Below are 21781 nucleotides of genomic sequence, written 5' to 3' on the forward strand. Positions count from 1 at the left end.
AATTCATTATTGGTGTCTCAACACCCCTGGACCACAGCAGCTAAAAAATCTATATGAACTAAGGGCTCTTAAAACCCATCTGTGCATTGTTTATTCTCTGCAGGGAAAATAAAGAGAAGGAAATACTGAAAGCAGCGAGACAAAAGTGTTGAGAGTCATGAAATCTATAAAGTGTAAAGAGAGATGTGCCACATTTAGCAGGGATTATGTCAAGCAGCATCCCAAGCTAGGAGTGCTGACAGCACACACACACTGCCTTCGACAAAGGAAAATAGGTCGTACACAACCCCAAACATGCCAGCAGAGCTTCCAGCAGCATGAGCAGAAAACCCAAATTTCAGCACTGCCCACAGGCAAGGTTAATGGTCCTGGAACCTGTGGAGAGAATGAGCCACATGAGAGAGCAGGACCTTTAAAATGTGCCTTGAAAGCCTAAATAAGGTCTCGAGAGGGCTTTTATTTACAACAAGCACAAGGGGAGATGGACAGAACTTTTGCTACCAATCACAGCTCTGGGCAGTTGCTTTTTCACAGCCTCCAGTTCCCATGAGCTTCTCCTCCACAGGGAGCCTGTGTCTCATTTCCCAGCAGCCAGGACATCCTGGCAGCAGCATCCACCCCATGCAGTGGGACAGCTCTCACACAGAGCACTCTGGAAAGAAGACTCACAAAGTAATGGCCTAACACAGTGAATTAATTCCAAAGCACAATTGTTTTCAATCTTCATTTAAAGCCAACCTTACCTAATCTCACTTTAACGACATAGGAAATGGAAATTCCCTTAATAATATAAGTTATGAATATTTATTACCCTATTTGTTACCTGAAAATGGAGTAATTCAATTAATTTTACTATTAATTATTTAATACAGAATTAATATACTGCAAGATCCTAACTTTTCTTTACAATGCTGCTGATAAAGATATCCCAGACAGGGGATGTTCCTTACGCTGGATTGATGGACAGGTAAGGCACAGGGTGTGCTTCCAGGGCAATGGGCACCTGGACAGGAGGTGGGAAGGCTCCAGGGACTGAAGCCATCCTGCTCTCACCATGGAGTAGGGCTGGTTCCCCTAGCAATCCCCCTGTGTCCTTTCCAAGATATGAAGCAGAGGGGCAGAAACACATCTGAACTGCATTCCCAGATGGAAAACTGACCTTGCAGCTTCTGGGCACAGCCAAGGCTTTTCCATTGCCCACTTGTGAAAGAGAGAATTCACCTCAGATTGCTCAAGAATATTTTTTAAATACTGTACAAATGCTAATGGCAGAAGACACCTGGCAACAGAGAAGCAAAGTATCTTCCTCTGGCAGAATGCTTCTGGACTCAGAAAATTGACTTTGTCATTGAAATTCCAAAGTAAATAACAATTAAGTTCTACTTGATATATAAATGTCAAGTAATTTTTTTTTTGTCATCGTGATTTGCATTTAAACTTGGAAATGTCAGACACTTGGCCCTGCTGCATTAGCAGAACGCTTCCCCCGCCCCGCTGCCGGAACACCCGCTGCGGATTACCCAGCACATCATCAAGTAACCAAACACCATTCCAAGGGAGCCTCAAGGTCGATGCTTGCGAGGTGTACTCGCTAATTTATGTTGATCAACCGGAGTGCTCAAAAGACTATTGTAATAATGTTCCAGTACATTTATATCAGTGTATTCAATCAATTGGAGTCGTTCAACAAGAAGTTTCATAAAAAAGGAATTTTTTCCAAAGGTTTGTCATAGCTCCTTCAATGCCACCACAATGGCCAGAGGGCCTCCCCTCCATGTCCATGACTAAAGCAATACCCAACCGTGCTGTAAACACGGGAACCTCTGTTTGGGAAAGAGATGAAAACATTCAGACACCAAGCTCAGCTCCAAAGCAGCTCCAAAGCATCTTGTCCCTCACTGCCACCCCCTGCCTTAGCTCAGTGATCTGTGAGGCATCACAGCCCAGCCTGGCCTGACCCTCTGCAGCAGTTCCTTTGCTGATGCCTGAGCTGCACAGCACCAAAACCCCACCACCAATATCAACCCTCTGCCGATAGCTGCAGCAGCAGCAGCTCCCACACACACCCAGAGCCCCCACAGCATCCATCCAGCAGTGACTCCTCACAGCAACTATACATCATCGTATTAGGAAACTCTGCATGTGTCAGTGGTGCAATTAATTCTTATTAATTTTGTGAGATGAAATTAGTAGCACCCACAGCAGCAAACAAAGAACAGGGGAGTGTTCCAGTTCAGTGCCAAATCAATGTCATTAATTCTGTAATACTGGGAGCCCTGATTGTAGCAACTCAGCATTTAACTCTTCCCATTAATTTTTATATTAAAAAAAAAAATAAATAGAAAACTAACTCAACAATTTCAAAAGGACCTTGAACTTATGTCACAACTTTCCCTCTCCTGGGACATTCTTTCTTCCAAGTGTAAACACACAAGAGGAAGGTAACGAAATGTTCATCAGAAAATTATTTTCATGCATTGCCTTTAGCAAACCATGCTCTTAAGATCAGAAGATGCTGCCACAAAAACATTTATAATGTCGTATCTTTAATGATAGCATGTAGTTAATGTGTTTTCTGACCCTTTAAAAGGCTTCTCTGGCAAAGGCTCAGCCAGAAATTGTTTTGAATTAATTCTGAAACTGGATTACCAACCCAGGAAAAAACATTGCTAATAGTAACTGAATTACCTGTTCTTCTGCAGCCAAGGAGATCCTCACAGCTGCCACCAGCAGGAAAGATCTATTCAGGGACCTTCCACCACCATGGCAATTCCAGGTCTTGGAGAACCACTGAGAAAGCAATTGGGTTTCCCACATCTCCTTCCCAGGTGCTACACGTTTTAATACAACAAACAAATGCATTACTTACCGATGTCACAAAATAAACAGTCTGGGGGGGAAAGCCCACAAAAGTAAAACAACAACACAACACAGCTCTTTTGTTCCTATATTTCATGGAAAGCAGGTCCTCTGTGCGCCCCACCTGCACAGCTGCACTGCAGAGGTGCAGAGAAGGCCTCCACGTCCATCCTCTCCTCAGCTGGGTGCTGTGGAACACCTGGAATTAATCTGTGCTGTTCGTTAGGGTGGCACTGCTGCCTGTGTCCCACTGACATGGCAGCAGGAGGTGATGCCAAACCTGGAGCACGCTGCTCCGGGCGCCTGCAGCACCGGCCCCTGCAACGGATGATGCTGGGATGCAGGATGCTAGAATAGGCTTTTCTCTCACCTGGCTCCCAGCAGGCTCCTTCCAATGGCCCAGCCCGCTGCAATAGGAAAGGGGTGGATTGGGAAAAAGAAAGACAGCAAAAGCCCAGCAAGACCAGAAAGCAAGAGTTGTTCTCTGCGTTAGTGAAACGTATGGAGCCAGAACATAGCTGAAACAGCAGGAAAACATCCACAGCCAAAACTCCATGTCTGGGTTCCCAGGGGAGCGAGAAGTTAAACATTTATGGCAGCACGAAGAAGACATGACATTTACTGAATAATAAACTGCAAACATGTCTGTTAATGCAGCTTTTTGGGACCTCCTCACCATCAAACACTTAACCCCAGCAAGGGAAACACCAGAACGCAAACAATCCCCGTGCCTGTCTGTGAGCAGGCAGAACATGGTGGGGCTGGTGCTTTTTTTATTTATTTAAAGTTAGAGGCAAGGGAGCTCTGTCAAGATAAACAGCCCACAACCTTGCTCAGAGGCTTCAGATCCGCTCATCTGAAGGGATACAATTAAATCCTGAGCAATCGGGTTAAAACTTTAACCTGCCAAGACTGTAGCTGTTCCATTTTTAATCAATCTGATTTCATTCAATAAAATGCTCATTAAGGCAATTAATGAGAGTTTGGTGTCACAAGCCATCAGGCATGACTGGGAGTTTCCACTTGGTGGTCAAGGCATTGATCAGTGAGTCAAGTCATCAGCGCGAGAGAGTCAATGTGCTGAGCAGGAGAACATTACCTGGTTTTGGGGGAGGTTGTTAGCCACTCCTCATGCTTTTCAAACGTTATTAAATAAGCTGCAATTTCCTGAAAGAGAAACGCAGAAAGAAAACAGAGTTACTTGCATGGCTGTGCTGGGAACTGGAAAGTTTTACAACAGAGACACGGAGCCGCCTACCCCGGGGCCAGGCTGCAGCTGAAATTGGGTTTTGACTGACAGAGAGCGCTCAGTAAACGTTCACATCCACACCACCAAGGCCAGGCTTAAACAGGACAATGAAGAGATGCAAATGAGGAAAGGCATTAACATTTTCCAGCACAGAGAATTTGCTGGTAACTGTGGTGACCACGGCATCGCCGCGAGCCCAGTGTGACGTCAGGAAGCAAAGGGGAGGGTAGCGACAATACGGACACGGGGAGCTAAATAAAATATTTATAAATAGAACAGCATCACTGCAGAGAGAATTACTGAATTATTAATCGTTGCCATAAAAAGCCAGCGGGTGACATCAACGTAAGTCATTGCTCCCACTTGCAGGAATGATACGGGCGATTACTTCCAGATCAGAACTGATTTGTTTGTAGGAAATTATCGGCGGCAGCGAGATAATTCACGACAGTGCCTGTAAACAGGCCTGAGGAACACGGGACAGACGTTCATCCATTGCCTGGGTACAAACCCAGGGTGGTCGCAAGGTGGCAACGGTCACCACACCAGCAGTGTCCTGATATCTAGAGATGGCCATGGACTCCTGGGACTGTGCTGAAAATAAGCCCCCTGCGATATACTCAGAAGCGTGTAGGGTTTTGATGGTTATCTTCCAAAAATTACCTCCCAGCCCTCTCAGAAGGGCCTGCATAGCAAAAGCCGAACAAGTGAGGTCAGTGAAACTGCCTTCAATGTACAAATGCCTCAAATCAGACCCCCAAACCACATGCAGTATCATCTCCAGCAGAAGTGTCCCCAGGCTGTACCTCCCATCAGCACAACACACGCCAGCGCCAGGGCTTTCCACCAGGAGAGGGGTTTTTATTATTTTTTTTTAGCTAGCTCTATATAAGGGCTGTCGCTTACAGTACCAAAGCTAAAAACCCCCACAATGCTCTCCAACCAGCTGGCCCAAGCATCTGCTAGAGCCACAAAATGCAATTATATTACTCCCAAACGAGACGTAAAAATATCTTGTTTCCAATACTCTTGGTTTTAAGACTTATACTTAATGTCCTCTGGGCATTGTGGCGGTGCCAGATCTCCGTGTTATGTACTTTATTAGAGCTGTGTGAATGTCATATTAATGACTCCTGACCAACATGTTTACACTGCAAATAAATTCTCCTGGAATCCATCGACGCACCCCTTGTTTCCCAAGCCAGTCTCTGCAGGTTTAAGGGATCCCCATACACACACATGACAGAGCAGCGGCATGAAGCTCCAAAAACTCCTCTTTTTAATTTCTGGCTAATGCCTAAATAAAATTCAGCATCAAAGAAAGCCAGTGCAGACCTCCACCACTGACACTGATGACCTTCCCAATCCTCACAGTTTCACAGCAGCTGCACCTGAATCCAATGCAAGGGCTGAAATCTGGATGCTACATGGCCAAAAAGGTCTGACCCCAGATTTCCAACAGGCTAAAACCACCAAAGAACTCTGTAACTAAAATTCTTCAGAAAATATGAAAAAAGATCTCTGGGGTTTTTTAAAGCCAGTGCAGTAATTCCACCAAAAGTGCTGCAATCAGCAGAGCTCTATTTCCAACCCATCCCACACTGTGTGTCCTCAGCTCACTATGCTACAAACCAGTGTCACCTCATGCTGTACAGTGAGATGAGCCCTGGAGAGACTGAGGAACACTCAGGAGCTCCCTGCACATCCTCCCCAGCACCAGGCAAGCAAGCATTTACAGAAAAAAACCCCTTCAATGCCAAGGCAGCTAAGGGGGTTCAGATTAGTCTGGGATTTTGCCTGTTCCTACTAAAATTTAACTTCTGTAAGGAGAATTAAGCCATTTTTCACTTTTGTGATGAACAAATACATTGCTGTGGCATAAAACCCCAAACTATTTCAAGTGAAGGAACTCAGCCTTACCAAGGGCTCATTCACTCTGCTCTTTCCTGCCAGCCCATGCCAGGCACATGTGAAAACCTAATCCCAAATTGTCACTAGCTGGAGGAGCTGCAGCAATGAGAGGCTCCCATGAGTTGGAACATGGGTTTCTACTCTGCTGGCCTGGCTCTCTCATGTTTGGGCAGAGGAAAGGCCAAGCTGCCAGTCAGTGCCACAGATACACATTGGGGAAGGAGGATGTGTTTCTTCCTTCAACCCCATTCCTTATATGTTCTGCTTTCTCTGACTACAGCTTTATGTCAGCTCTGCAGAGGAAAGTTCTCAGCCCAGCACTGGTGGTTGATCAGAGGTTTGCATGAGATGCCTCTGCCCAGTGGCTCCCTGTCTACATGGTGGGGCTCAGGCAGGGCTGCTGAGGCAGGGCTGGGGTTCAGCAGCTGCATGGGCTGAGTACCCTGCTGTCACACCAACACCCTTTTTCCCTTTGAAAAAAGAGGGAAGAAATAGATTTATCACCAGAAGACACAAAGTCGTTAAATAATTAAAAACAAAACTATGGCCACAATAAAAGCCCTCTGATAAAACCCTGCATTTTAATGCGTGTTAATTCCCCTAATGATTCTTTCTGTGTCTCACAGGGTCAAATCAATGTCCTCACAAAAAAATCCAATTATATCCCATTCATCGTATCTTTGGAGCAAGGCTATTGTTTGCTTTTGTCTCCTATCAAACCCTTTTCCCATTGCTTCTTGCCTGAACTACAAACGAAAGGCAGCATGGCACCAGCAAGGTCAGACGAGACAGAGCTGGCTCTGAAACCCCAGCTGGTCCTGGCTCCACAGTGATTGCACAGCAAGTGATGGAAATCAAGGGACGCCTGAACGTGACACAAACGCTCAGTCTCGTCACCAGAGAGTCCCCCTGCAGCACCAGCCAGCCCAGGTGGCACTAGGTGGACCTGGGGGCAACCCAAGTTTATCTCCATGGGGAAGGGCATCACACACCATGGGCAGCAGCCCCTGTGCCAGGATGCCCCACCCAGACCCACACCCAATCTCTCCCAGCTTTGAAATCACTATCAGAGTAAAGTGAGTGAGCATTGCTGGGAAAGGGTGAACCTCTGAAAGCTGTGTGGATCCAGCTCCACTTCCAAGTGTGTCAGCCAATCCCAGGGCAATGCTCAGCATGTGGCTTTCCCTCTCTGAGTGCCCACAGGACTGAGCTCACCACTCACACTGGTGAGAACAGGCTTGACTGACCATCTCAGGAAATCACCCCATAAAGCAATGAGATTATTTAACACTTAAATCACTCGAGCTGTGTTTTATCCCAAACTTGGTCAGATAATTCTGTGGTTTAGCTTAGACTTGGCTCCTCAGGCTGAAAGCATTTTATCTAGGTGTGCATTTATTTTTATTTTGCACTGTAAACTGGAAAGTTTGTTTAGATTATTAGTGTGAATGCACCGGGGAGCCACCAGCTGGGAAGCCCAAAGAGCTGTGTGAGACAGGACACAAGCAGCTCCACCGTCTCCAGACAGCCACCACCAAGGATGTTCCCACTGCCCCCTCAGCCTCGTGCCAGTGTGGCACCACTCAGCATGGTGTTCCCAGCTCAGGCCCAGTGGCAGAGCCACCACACACTCCCCACCCAATGCTACGTGACTGCAGCTCCTCAGACACTTCAATATTTAATGTCAGCACATAACGGCCCAGAGCTGTGGCACATGGGCGACCTGATCTCACCCGCCATGTCCCAGCCGCCGCGGTGAGGACGAGTGGCACTGCCGCAGCCAGTGGCGCAGGGACAGGGACAGCAGGGAGGAAGAAGCTCCCTTGGTGCACTCAGTGCTGCCCAGCAGCTGCTGCTGCAGAGCTGATTGTCTTCATGCACAGGAGCCAGAGAGGACATGGCCACAAAGCACAGGACAGACTGACGGGCAGGGATCCAGAGAGGCCCATGACCCGTCGTGCACAGGAAGGTGCCAACTCTGCTCTGAGCTGAAGGGTTTCCAGTGAACACATACATTTTTTTGGAAGAGTAAGTTCTAAAAAACACTGAAACAGACAATTAATGGGTTCTCTCTAAAGCCATGGATTGAGTGTTGGCTCCTTCCTCTCAGCTCAACCCCCTCCAGGTCATCCTGCATCATCACAAGGTATCAGCAATTCCCACTTGATCACTCAAAATAAAAAGAGAAACTGCAAGGGAGAAGGATTGCAGGATTCCCTGGGCCAGGCAGCTCTGGTCATCCTCTGGTCTCAAAGCAACATGTAGCTCATTAAAAAAAAAATAGTCTGAATTTCAAGTTATTATTTTGTATGAATTATACGCACCCAAATGAATAAGCCTGAATCTATGCATATGTTATGAGAAAGCAGAAGAGTTTGTACTCATCCCTAGACTTAGACCACAAAGCTAATAAAGCTGTGATCTCTTAAGCAAGCACATTTCTTCTCTTAGGAATTCACCATGTCCCCTCTGCTATAAAGACAGCCCATCACTTCCTTATCATCCTTCTGCTCTGAAATGAAAATAAAAATTCATGTTGACTGTGGACCATCTTCTCAGCTGGGATTGAGCCTTTTTCATTTCCTTCCCATCCGCACTCTAAAAGCCATTAATATTCTGAATATCCCAACCACAAACTGCTCTGAACACCACACAGAGCAGACTCACACCACCCTGTTCAGCATCATGGGAACAAAAATCACAATCCCACTGCATTTGCCCAGTTGTTTGGCCTAAATCAGCAACACTATCAAAGGGATATTGCTCATGAGCTGGGTGAAACAAGGAGCAGGAGAAAGACAAAGTGGGCCCAAGAGTGTCCAGCAGGGACAGGAGGGTCAGGTAACTGTGGGCTGACCAACACTCCTACACCAGAATGCTTCACTGCCATTTCAGACTTGATTTGGTCTTGAAGTGTTCCCTGTCTGCAACTTCTCAAAGCAGAAACATTGATCTGCCTATGCTGAGGCTGAGAAGGGGATGAAGCTCAGATATTATTGCTGTTTTGCTGACAAACTGTGTCAGCAGTACAAGCTGTGGCTGGAGGTCAGAGGTTGCCCAGGGCTGCCCATTCGGAGCACGTGTCAGGCCAGACTTGCATGGATTTGGGTTTCCAACTCATGCCATGAATTTCCTGCCAGGTGCAGAGACATTTATTCATACCTGTGAAAATACCACAGACTGGCTGAAGCCCTTGGTCTGTTGCCCTAATGGATGAAACCCTCACCATTTTGGGGCCCAAAGTGCCGCCTTCCCTTGGTTTGCAGAGAGCAGGAGATGGCCCACAGCCCACTGGCTGCTGCTGTCCCCCTTACCCAGCCAGCCTGGCTGAGCTCATCTCTGCAGGAAAAGGCCTGAGGGCAGCCCTGGCAGCACTGTCTGGTGCCACAGGGCACTAAAGCCACCCAGTGGGAAATGCCTGTGGTTTGGGAGATGCTCGCCTTGGTTCCCTGCATGGCAGTGGGCGGCGGGATCGCAGGAGGGGGGATGTTTTCATTAATAATGGTGTCTCACCAACCATCTGCTAAAGGTCCACACTATTAATTTAACAGGAAAAAAAATGGAATAGATTACTCTACAGTTTTCAATTAAAGTACATGATGTCTTCAAACTGCAATCTTAATTAGATATTATAGGGTGACATTTAGGAATCCTGAGCTGTGATGGCTGATCAAGTCATCTGACTGTGCTGGTGTTCCACAGCACTGCTGGGGCCTCGTGCACCCAGCACCATCAGGAGAGATGTCTGTCCTCGGATGCCAGTGCTGGAGTAGCTCTGACAAACTCCTGGGGTTAAAAGACCACAGCAGTGAAAACCCATGGCAGCCTTGGCACAACAAAAAACCAGCTGCAAATTGCTGTGGACAGAGTCCCACAGAAAACTATGGAAAGGGGCAGAAGAAGGGGGAAAAAAGTAAACAAAGTGAAAAAAAAAAAGAAAAAAAAAAGTAGCAAATGGAACAACTCAAACATTTCACTTTCAGTGAAGTTTTTCAATATGAAAAAACTAGATTTGGACAAGAAATAATTGTCTTTAAAAACATAAAAAGGAGAAGGAAAAAAAACCCCAATCAAGAGCATAAGCAGTGACTAACAGGCCCTGGAGCTGAACAAGATCTGCTCAGCTCCTTCACCTGCCAAACATATGAACAAGAGCAAACTGAGAGACACACTGGGTCTTTAGAAAAGCAAGAGCATAACTGGGCACAACCCCCATCTATGGCTGCCCTGAAGCACTCAGAAGTGTTAGTCACAAGGAAGAGCAAAGTCAGCCCTTGCATCAGCCCATGCCTAATAGAATTAGGATGGATTTTATCTTCCATTTAGGCCCCACACTGAGGGACAGTTAGTAAAACAGAGCAGTAACAAATAACGCCCAATCTTGAGTTACTGGAAAACACCCACAGGTCATTATGTGATTTTTTTTTCTTTTAAATGACCTTGGACTAAACCCTGTGATTTAAAGAACAACAAACACTGGCATCCTGCTGGCACTGCTGGTTGAGTTCCCTTGTCCTCTGAAGCCTGAAAGAGTCAGATATGAGGTGGAATTACAAAAAAGAAAATTCACTAAGATCCCTTTGTTTACGATGCATTAATTACAGTGTAATAGCAAAAACCGCAATTATTGTACACAATTCCAACAGTCACGTGGCTTGCAGATGCCAAAGCACATTCCCCTGCTCCAGAGTGAGCATGTGCTGTCAGAGATGCTGCCCTGCTCTCATCTCCCACAGAAACCAGGAGGAACATGGAATATTCTGCAGCTCTCCTCCACCAAGTGGCAAAGTCCAACTGCATCTTGGGGAATGGAGCAGATCTCCTGTGAACCTGCCCAACCCCCCAGCCCGGACAGTCCCTCCTGCCATGGGGGACACACCAGTCCCACTCTTGGCAGTGGCACTGCTGTCCCAACGAGGTGAGAACATCAGGGCCTGCTCCATTTGTCTTCTCTTGCATGGAGGCAGCAGCAAGCCCTTCCAAAGTCCTTCCAATGCAAGGATCATTAAAAGGGAAATATCCCCAGAAACTGCCCCTTTCTACATACTCCTCGCTCCCATATGCTCTGACATAATAATGTGCCACAGTCCTGCAGAACTGTCTTTTCAGCATGTTTTTGCATTATGTCTAATTCTGTCAGAGTTCTTCAGTCCCACGTAACAGCTCAATGCAGTTAGATATAAATCTGGCTTAAGAGACTCTCACTAGGAATTCATTTAAAACTGTAAATGTTAAAAGATTCTGCTGCTGATTTATGGCATTTTCTTGTTTCAAATAGAATTAAAATCCTTCTTAAAATATACATATTCAATCATGATAAAAGCTGCATTCAAGTGATGCTGCTGGTCAGACTGAGAGCCACAAAGCTCAGAAATCTGAGAATAGCAGGGGAATCCAGGAATAGCAGGAACTGAGACATTTTACTGGTTCAACCAATGCTTTGCTGTCATCCCACCACCTCATTCTCACATCTTAATTAGTGCAAACAGGAGTCCTGGATGCTGGTGCTTTCATGCTCCATCTATTCCACTCCATCCCAAGGACAAGGATCCCTTTTCCTGAAGATCCAGTTGATCTGCTGCTGCACCTGAAGTCATTAATGAATGGGTTTATTCATTTTCCATTGCTTACACTGAAGGTTTTCCCAGCTCTGTCAATACCACACAAGTGTCCTGTATCATTGTGTAAACAACATTCAGTGTTAAAAAAAAAATACCTATGCTACTCATTATCATCATTCCTAGAAGAATTTTTCATGTTTTGCAGTTGTGAACAGAGAACATGGTAGAGCCTGGAGTCGCACAGCACAGCCCTGTACCCAAGCATGGCCAGGCTGAGGAAAACTCAGGAACAGTGTCTGGAATGAACCTGTGAAGCACCAGTACAATTCAAAAAGGGGTTTTAAGCATTCAAGATGCCAAAAGAACCACAGTCTATGAGAGGGTCATGGCTTCTGGCTGTCCTTCCTGGAGGCACATTGCTCGGCCTGTACAGAAGTCCCTAATCTCATGCTGCTCCACTGAAATAAACCATCTAAACAGAAGGACCAATATCAAATACAAGAGTAATCAAGTAGAAGCAGCCAGAAAAAGCATTATTCAGACATTTATATAATTAATTGTTTATTACTCAGAAGCCACAGAGCCATTAGCAGAAAGCCAGGGCTCTCTGCACTGCACTGTGGGAGATGCCTCTGACACCTCACAGAGTGGTTCTGTCCCAAGCCAGCTCAGGCCCAGGCCAGTTGTGCTGATGTCCCCAGGTCCTGGCTGGTGCTGCTGGGTTAGTTGGTTTTGGTGAGGTTTTTTGGTTTGGGGTTTTCCTCCTCAGATCTTCCCTGGTAAATTCAGAATCACAGAATATTCTGACTTGGAAGAGACCCTGAAGGATCATAAAGTCAAACTCGTAACTGAATGACCTGTATGGCGATTGAACCTTTGATGCTGGCATTATTCACACCATGCTTTAACCAAATGAGCTCATCTGAGGGTCATTTTGATGGATTCTTCACAAAATTTGGAACAACATGTCCAGTTTCTGGAGGCAGCTCCCAAGTGCTGATCATCTCCTGTGAACTCACAACGCTCACAGCTGTCATCAAACCATCCTCCCTTCTGTGGGGGGCATGAAAGAGGAAATATTTCTGCCCCGTGTCAGGATCCAGCCATGATGATTAAGCAGGGCCTGTGACCCAGAGGGCACAGCAGGTCTGTCCCCAGAGTGCCTGGCAGCTGCCAGATGGCTCCCATCTATGGAAACTGCCCCTCTGACCTGGAATTATCATGCACTTACCAAACCCTAGACAATGTGCTGTGTTGGCACTGCAAGGAAACAACCATAAAACCAGAGCACTGTAAATTCCTTGTGAGCTATTTTCAGACTTCTTAAAGTTTAGTTAATCCTTGCCTTTAAGAGAACATATAAGAAAAAAATGACAAGGGAAAAAAATGACCAGAAGAAAGGATGTTTGTGTGAAAGAGCCATTTCCCTTTCTGAGCAGTGCCAGGACAGCAAACTGGCCAAAGTGCCCAGGATTCCCTGTATTTATCCTTGGAAAGGGGTTGACCAGAAGGCTGGTGAAAAGCAGGGCTGATGCCATGTCACACCAGTGACCTCTGGACTGCCAGCACACGGAACATTGCTGCAGGCTGTGCTGGGGCTGCTGCGTCCTTTCTCACGGAGAGGAGCCGGCAGACAGCATGGATGTTGCTTTCCAAAGGTTAAGCATCACAGGCGATTTCATGCTCTTTATATTTCTAAGTGGTTGATTTTTGGTTATTTTTTTTTTAAATAATCATAAATCCCAACATCTGCTCCCAGGGTGGGAGCCCTTTGGCTCTGTGCTCAGCCAGGGAAGGGAACGTGGCTGCCAGCGGCTGCTGCAGGTGTTATTTTTAGTGCGACAGCTATTTACCAGCTCCATTCCCAGAGGGAATTCAGGGAGTAAAAGGGATGCTGATGCATTTCTTACTAAATATAGAAAAGGGGGCGAGCCACCACACGCAGTGTGGCTGCAGCTTCCTGCTCCTGCCGGGATGTGGCCTCAGCCAGGGGGATGTGGCCCCAGTGGTACCAACACCGCAGTGGGGCCACCCCAGCACAGGCTCCCCATTCACCACCTTCTAACCTTCAAGCTGGTGTTTGGAAAAAAGCTTTTTAAAAGTAGCTCTTATAACTAATTGGCTTCACTTTGAAGCCCTGATCCTGTAATGAATGGCTCCCGAAATCAAACAAAGCACTTTCAACACCAATAAAATTGCCTGTTATGAAAGCAGAACATTTTTAGGGTAATATTGACTTTAATGCTCTGTCAAGGCACATTGACAGCAGGATGAAAACATCCCTCCCTCTGCTCACCCAGCTCAAATCCAGCTGCTGAGAGGGGACCCTGAACACTTGTGCCAGGCTGTGCTTTACATCCCCAGGAGTGGGCTAATTTCCCATTAGTTTAAAAATATATACTTTAAAAAAATTAAAATCTTGCTGATCAAAGAAAGGGATGTGTTTCAGAATTACTCTGCTCTTCTCTGGTTTTAATCCTTTAAAATTCTGGAGAGTCAGTTTTGGCATCCAGGAGCTCTGCAGGCCCAGACAGATGGGGATTCCTGGTTGAACTCCTTTTATATTTCCTTTACTGCTTCATATTTACCAACGACCTGGAAATGAGCAGTGTGAAGGTGCCACTTGAACATGACAGAAGGCATTTCCGAGTGAGGCTCAGACAGGCTGGAAAATCAGCCCAGAGCCCTGAACAAACTACAAACTGGGCAAATGACTGACACAACACAGAGTGTGTGGGATGCAAAAAACACCAAGTAATGGGGATTGGAAGAGCAGATGCATTATTCATCCAGCCTGTGAGGGTCAGCGTTAGTGGCATTACCACTGAGTAAGTGAGGCATTGGGGCACAGTGTGGTGGACACCTTGGATGTGCATCACTGTGAGCCACACTGGTCACCCCAGATCCACTCTGTGCTCCCCAGGGCTCCTGCTCTGAGCAACCACCCAAACCCACTCACAGGAATCAGAGAGACCTATATATCTATAAATCTATAAATCTATATACAGATACAAACACACATTCCTTGAGACATTTCATTTCCCTCTAGAGTTTCCTGAAGGGAGACAACTTAGAGAACAGAAGAGTTTAATGAATTAAAGTGCACTTAAGTTAGGGAACATTAATGAAGTCACACCTTAATTTGGTATAATTGAAAACCCAGCCCTGCCATTGCTTGGATCATGAACTGCAATTTCTGGTCCAGCTACCTCCTCCCAGAGCTGCTGAGAATGATGCACTGGTCACCCAACACCTGTTACAGCTCTCTCTCTTTCTATGGGGGAAAGCACCAAGGTTCCTCCCTTATTTCCCATTCCTGAGCTTTTCACTGCCTTACTTTACCCAGCAACCATCTGACAGCAGTGCCAGCTCAGGGATGCCACTCACGAGGACACCACGGGCAGGCTCAGCATCCCCAAGGGCAGCTCAGCCACAACTCCACAGGGGCCAGCAGTGCCAAATGTGCTGGGCACACAGAGGTGGCATCCAGGTGCCAGTGTGCCACAGGGGACAGCCTGGCAGGCCCATCCCAGGGATGGGCTTTGTGCCAGTCCCAGCTATGCTCCAGGAGTATCAGAACAGGGCAGTTCCCAGGCCCTGCGCATTGTGCTGCCAAGAGGAGTCTCTGGCATGTGCAGACAGCTTCTTGTCTGCACTTAAAATACTATTTGATTAAAAAAAATACAAAAAAATAAAAAGGAAACAAATTGTGTTTTGTGGGACTGGGAGCATCAAGAACAGAAATGGCAGCAGAAGCAATGCTTACATGAGCCATGCTGCCAAGCTGAAAACACTTGGGCTGTGCCTGTGTGTGCCCTTGCCTTCAGCTAGTGTGGCTCCTGTTTGCTTGGCTCCAAATGGGGATGAAAAATGCCATTTCCTCAGTGCCTACCCTGGAGCACTCTAAGTGGTGAAGAGGAAAGGCTGCACCATTCCAGATACACAAAGAAACACAGAAGTAGAAAAACGTCATCCCATCACTTAATATATGCAAATTATGTTAAATATTTAATTCATTAAATGGCTCAGGTTATTACTGAATTGTACCTTAAGCTGTTCAGAAAGTTCATTCTTCTTGCACTTGCTCAGTAACGTGAAATAACTGACTGAAATGAATATTTTACAGTTTGTGCAGACAGAACATTTATTAACAATTCCTTCCCTCTCAGAGTCACTCTTCTAAACAGGTTTCAGGCACCATGTGACTTAAATTATCCAGAGGGAATGAATTTTGATTTATTTTTAAAAGTTTGGTTTATTCCCAGTTTGGAAGAGCTCAACAACCTGTGAGGACCCAAACACAACCTTGTTGGGAGAGAAGAACAGCCACAGAGCTCTTCCCCAAAAGCTGGTGAGGAGAGCCAGGGGAGAGGAAAGCAGCCATAGAATTTGGGGATTTTCATTACTCTTTAGCCCAGACAGCTGCACTGTTCACAGGGAAACAGCTCCTGCAATAGCCCATAACGTGCCACGGGTCCTCCGGGATTTCATACGCATAATGTGAAGTGACAGGGCTCTGGCTCACGCCATCCCCTGTCCCTGCCATCCCTGGGACAGCCAGACAAGGGGAAAGGGGCCACTACAGGCAGTTCCAGCTGCTTCCAGCCTCACCAGAAGCCCAGGCAACAGTGTCTTCCCCCACAGTGACAGGCTCATTACAAATTCCAGCTAAGGGAGCAGGTCCCAGTTAACCCACCAGCACACTCCAGCAGCTCCCAGCCCCGTGGCCCAGCACACAGACCCTGCTCCTTGGGGTGAGGGCAGGACACAACATACCCCAACACGTGCCCAGCAGACTGGCATCACACAGGCAGTGGCCCGAGGGGTAACACAGGCAAGCCTTCACCACCCTCCATGGCACCGCCTCCCACCACGTCTCCGATTATTTTCCCTTTCGCACGCCATGGGCAGCTCCCAGGGAAAACCCACTGGGCTTCAACCCAGCTCCTAACACGGTGTGGCAGCCACGTCTCTATGAACTTCCAGGCTTAGAGGAGACAGATGAATAAAAATAATTATCACCGGAATGGTGGTTCCGGCATCTAAGTCAGTCCCTGGCCAGTGACCCGGGAAAGGTGGCTCCCTCTGGCAGGAGTGTGTCCCTGGGATGGAGGTTTACAGCCTCAGCCGAGCAGACACCCTGCAATGTCTCATCAATCTTGGCTGGGGAAAAACCTTTCCATTTCCAACGGGAATATGCAAACCAGGCTCCGCACTGTAAATCTTCCTTTGCGGCGCTAAGGAGATAAGTAGGACCTATTAACCTCCCATGTTATTTCCAACTTCATTATTGGAGCTGACACAGGGAGAGCACACGGTGACGGCTCTTTTTGGCAGAGTGCATGTAAATCGCTTTCTCAAAGGAAATTACTTCTCTGGGCTGAATGTTATTAATCTAAATTCTCCCTTAGTCAAATTGTTGTCCGTAATAAATATGGAACAGGTTGCTACGCTCATCTCCGAGGGCATCCTAATCCAGCTGCAGGTTTTCCCCTCAATTTGAAGGAGCTCCTGAGGAGCTCCTCTGTGAGAGCAGCCTTCACCCAAGGATGGGATCATCCACCCCAATGTTGCCCAGCACATCAGCACCCTGTGATTTCATAATGAAAATGCATTTTGGCCCTGCCAGCATTGCATGCTCCAGCAGTAAAGTGTGAGCAGGAGCAAGCCAGGGTCTGGTGAAGCCAGGAAAGGGACACAAGGCATGTCCTTTTCCTGGATATGGTGGCCTTCCACAGCCAACATCTTTCATGGCTGCTGCTTCATTTATGTCAGCTTTGGTACTGTTAAAGCAACTCATCTTACAGTGTTTAGGACTTTATGCTCTTTTCCAGTGGATATACACTTGATATCCTACTTGTGCAACTAAAAAACCCTGGAGTTTAAGCACAAACAGATCAAAAACCCCATAAAAAACAGATCCAAACCCAAACTGAACTTTGCCAGAAATGGAGCAAGGAAATTTATTTGCATGGTATTCCTTCCTTTCACTGAAAACCAGCTCCGTTCCAATAAAGATTTTCACAGAAATCCTCACAGAACACCCCTCCATAAAACTTACGATTCCCCCTGCTCAAAGGCACACCCCAGGTATGGAGCAGATTCAGAACACTATAAATCCAGTGACACACACAGCCCTTCTCCTCATTTGTTACCAGCCAAGTGTGAAAATGTTAATGAAGGCAGCTGTAATAATCTACGGGAATTTCCCAATTAAGATTTTGTTCACGTCTTCCAGCTCCCGCTCCAACGCAGCCTTTGAGCATCCCCCCTTCCACCCAACAGCAGCCATAATTGCCAGGCTCCATCCAGGTATCCTTGCCTGGCCACCCTGATGAGGGAAATCACGGCCACTCTATTAACTCCAACTTCTATTGCATGTATTCCTAGAAGAAAATGAATGCTGAGAGATTTTAAGTGTGTGCCTACTGCCCTACATGAGTATGTTTGAAATATAACATGCTGACAGCACTGAGTCAGGCAATACCACATCAACCACTTCTACTGAAAAAGAAAAAAAAAATAATCAAAGATTAAGTTTTGGGGGTGGCTTATGGCAGCCTGGGCTTGTGGGAAGCTGATGCCTTCCTGGTTCAGCAAGGCAAACCCTGGGAGCCTGTCTGGGTGTCGGGAGCACATCCCTCTCCTGGCAGAGCAGAAGAGAAAGAGACTCCATGATAAAATGAAGGCATCCTTGCAAATAAATTACTTTTCTAGCACAGTCGTGTGATTTTTAATTTTCCTCTAATTTCAGGACTGCAGCGCTGTTATAAAACCCCTCTAAGTGTTTTAGGGAGATGGTAATGGTCCTATACTAAAATAATTCAACCAACACTATAATTTTAGTACCACTATCAAAATGAAATAATGGCTGTTTACTGTGTTACACCTTTCAAATGACCTTCATTTGAATACAAATTGTGGTTCCAAACTCCAAAAGCCGCTCCATTTCAGGAGGCAGCAAATTGAGGATGTTTACCCAGAATTTACTCTGCTAGCAGATTCTTCAGCATAACCAGAAAGCCCAATGTGTTTGGGGGGTTTCTTTCCTCTGAAGTTACCTAAGACCAGTCTAAAGGACCCACCTGGATCTGACCAGAGGCCTGAGCCACAGCCCTTCACTCTGCTCCAAGCATGATGGGAATCACATTCTGTTTCATCTGGAAATACTTACTGGTAATGAAACTGTTCACTCACAGATCCCTCCCTCCCAGCTATCTCACCCTGGACAAAGAACTAAAATTACTCTGCCAATAATCAGGCACCCAGATGAGAGGAAGAGGCGGATGGGTCCTGTATCAATCCGGACCTTGAAAACTCTTTACTTGCTTTTATTTTTTTATGGTTAGGCTCTGCTTGCCCATCACAGGCTCTTGCACAGCCACCAGAGAAGCTGTGGGCACCCAGGCTGTGGGGAGCCCCTTGGCACAGATCTGGGCAGCCCTACAGATGTTGTTCCCAACTCCTGTGGCTGTGTGGCATTCACAGCTCAGCCCACACAGCCAGAGCGGGGGCGGTCACAGGCGAGGATCTGCAGAAAAAAATTTCACTACAGACATTTGCTGATATTCACTCATACACCTGGGAACCCCAGTCTATCACCAGCTATTTCACTCTAATAATGAATTTCTGCCCTTTCATCAACATTAGTCAGAACAAGCTCTGAGAAAATTCCCATTTGGTGCCAGGAATATAACAGAAAACATTGACATGAATGGCAGCAAGCAAAGCCAAGCCGTGTGCCCAGCTGCAAGGCAGCACGAGCTGCCACCACCCAAGTCTGAGCCCTTCCAAGATCATTCCTAAGAAGGGGAAAAAGGTACAATTAAAAAAGAAGTTTCTCGATAAGGGGCCAGAAGTTGTGCTACAAACTCCCTGTGGACACTGAAGCACCATGATCCTACAAGGATACTCCATGCTCAAGCACACTCCCTCCTCTTCCCCAGTTCCCAAACAAACCAGTGGTGATCCAGGCACCCGGCTGAGCGCTGCTTTTGCTGCTGCTCACAACCCAAGCGCTACAGTGGGAAAATCCCACATGCCGAAAATACGGAGCGTCTGTAAACACTCCCGTTCCCAGACACCTACGTGTAATTACTCACGACGAGTGAGGAGGAGGAAGAAAAACCCACTTTTTGTTTTTAATTCTCTTCTTTGTGCATTGAAACTATTGCAAGAGAAGTCCCAGCCAGCCAACATCTCTGGAGGGGAAGAGAAGCGTGTAGCCACAACAGCTGGAGATGAGGGCAACAGTGTTTTGACAGCAGTGCCATTTTGGGGCAGCAGAAAGGGAAATCCCTTCTATAAAGGATGACCTCTGCCTTTCCCCAGAGCTGCCTTTCCTTGGCAGATGCAGCCCTCCCAAGGGCAGAGCCAAGGCAGCAGTGGATGTCCCAGCTGGAGATCTTGACCCAACACCCGCCTCTACTGTGGTGACATGTGGAGAAACAAAAGGTGTTTAAACAATAGGTGTTGTATAAAACATCTGAAAACAAGACAAATTAGTCATTAAAAATTAATTTTGGAAAATTACAGTCTTGTTAATAGACACTGTCGTGACTTTGCATGTTCCTTTTCCAGCAGGAGGGAGGAAGAAAACTCGAAACACATTTTACTGTATTTCAAAAACTGAAAAGGTAGATACCCATGTCTTTGGAAGCCTGTGTTCCCCTATGCTATCCCAGTGCTGGCAGCATGGCCCCATATGGTGAGATGCCAAATGATGTGACCAGAGCAGGTGAGCACCTGCAACCCTGCGCCAAAACCCCCACCACGAACCTGCCTGGGGGATGCTCCGACGTTATTTTCATACGCTTAACAGTGAGGACTATGCCAAAATACTCAAGGTCAAGAGACCAGCATGGTTCGAGGCAATCTGCACCTCTTAAAACAGTGACAAATATGTTATTTAATTTTAATGAGCTTTTTTGCATCTCCAATCTAATTACAGCATTATCAAGCACTGCTCCGAACTGCAGGTGGCTGCTCATTACTTGGGGTAAGGCTGTCACAAGCATTTTTCATGAATACTAAAAACTGCCTCATTTCACCACCCGCTCTGAAATATCCCCAGCTGATTGCTCCACTTCTGAATGTGGGGTTTGGTGTGGTTAAGAGAGAGCAGCACCCACAAGCACAGCTCTATGCACCTGCCCAGCTCCTCTGGCCAAAACCTCCAGGAGAAACACCACATCCACCAAAAACAAGTGAGTTTTGGTGTGCAAGATACTTGTGCCAGAAATGTCCCCCAAAAGCAAACATTTCCCTGTTCTGCACACAGCAGTAAAGACACCCTGTGACAGGGCACTGAGGAAAACCCCTCACTTCCAGATGGCTTCTATTTTTTGCTTTCAACTAAGTGGGTTTTTTTAATCATTAAAATCAAGGAATACTCCAATGTCAAAAGCATTCTGGCAAGATCAAAATTCTTCTGTTTTTCTCTTAAGTTTTGCAAAAATTCAGATTTTTCTGTTCCTTTTTGGCCAGTTCTTTTGACCACCTCTCCTCATGGACCACTGTCTCCTCCATGCAGCACAAAGCTGCTGGAGATCACGTCCAAAAGGCTCAGTAACCAGCAAGAATCAGATATTTTAATCCTCCCCAAATCCCTTTTTCCCTGCACGGTTTGGTGAGCACAGGCAACAAACAAGTGATAACGAAACCCCAACAGCACCTTTTCCTCTTACAAAGCAGAGAGGAAAGCAGGACACCCCCCCTCAACAACCCCAAATCTTCATCCCTCAGGGAGGCAGAAACTTGCCCAGCTCTCCCTTGGATTGCCTTTCCCCCCCCTCAAAAACCTGATCCAGCTGGTGACCACACACAGGTCTGCCTGACCAGGAGCAGTCACTGGCATCCAGGGGGGACACAGGGGGGATGGCAGGGGACCAAAGGCTGAGGGGAGACCAGGCTCTGCATCACAGGGAAAGCGAGAGCATCCTGGGCAGGCTCCAGGCTTGTCCGAGCTCCTCCAGCAGCCTCATCAGTGCTCACTGACAGCAGCTGGGAGAGGCTGCGGCACCTGGGGCTGAGGCAGCTGGGCAGCAGCACCTGGGTCACCTCCCACACACCAAGTATGCAAGTGTGTATGTGTGCATGTAGGTGTGTATGTGTGCCTGTATGCAGGTGTGTATGTGTGTCTGTACGTGTGTATGTGTGCATGCAGGTGTGCATGTGTGCATGCAGGTGTGTATGTGTGCAT

General features: G+C 46.8%; 1 protein-coding gene across 6 annotated transcripts in view; it reads right to left on the reverse strand.

Moving 5' to 3' along the window:
* CAMTA1 (calmodulin binding transcription activator 1) overlaps positions 1 to 21781 on the reverse strand; it is a 234801-nt gene that overhangs the window by 169136 nt on the left and 43884 nt on the right. For all 6 annotated transcript variants that reach the window (XM_015648182.2, XM_015648184.3, XM_015648185.2 and 3 more), the window contains one exon: positions 3959 to 4026. In XM_015648182.2, the coding sequence (XP_015503668.1) occupies positions 3959 to 4026 (68 nt within the window). The remainder of the gene's footprint in view (positions 1 to 3958; positions 4027 to 21781) is intronic.

This window comes from Parus major, chromosome 21, assembly GCF_001522545.3.
Source record: "Parus major isolate Abel chromosome 21, Parus_major1.1, whole genome shotgun sequence".
Taxonomy (NCBI): Eukaryota; Metazoa; Chordata; class Aves; order Passeriformes; family Paridae; genus Parus; species Parus major.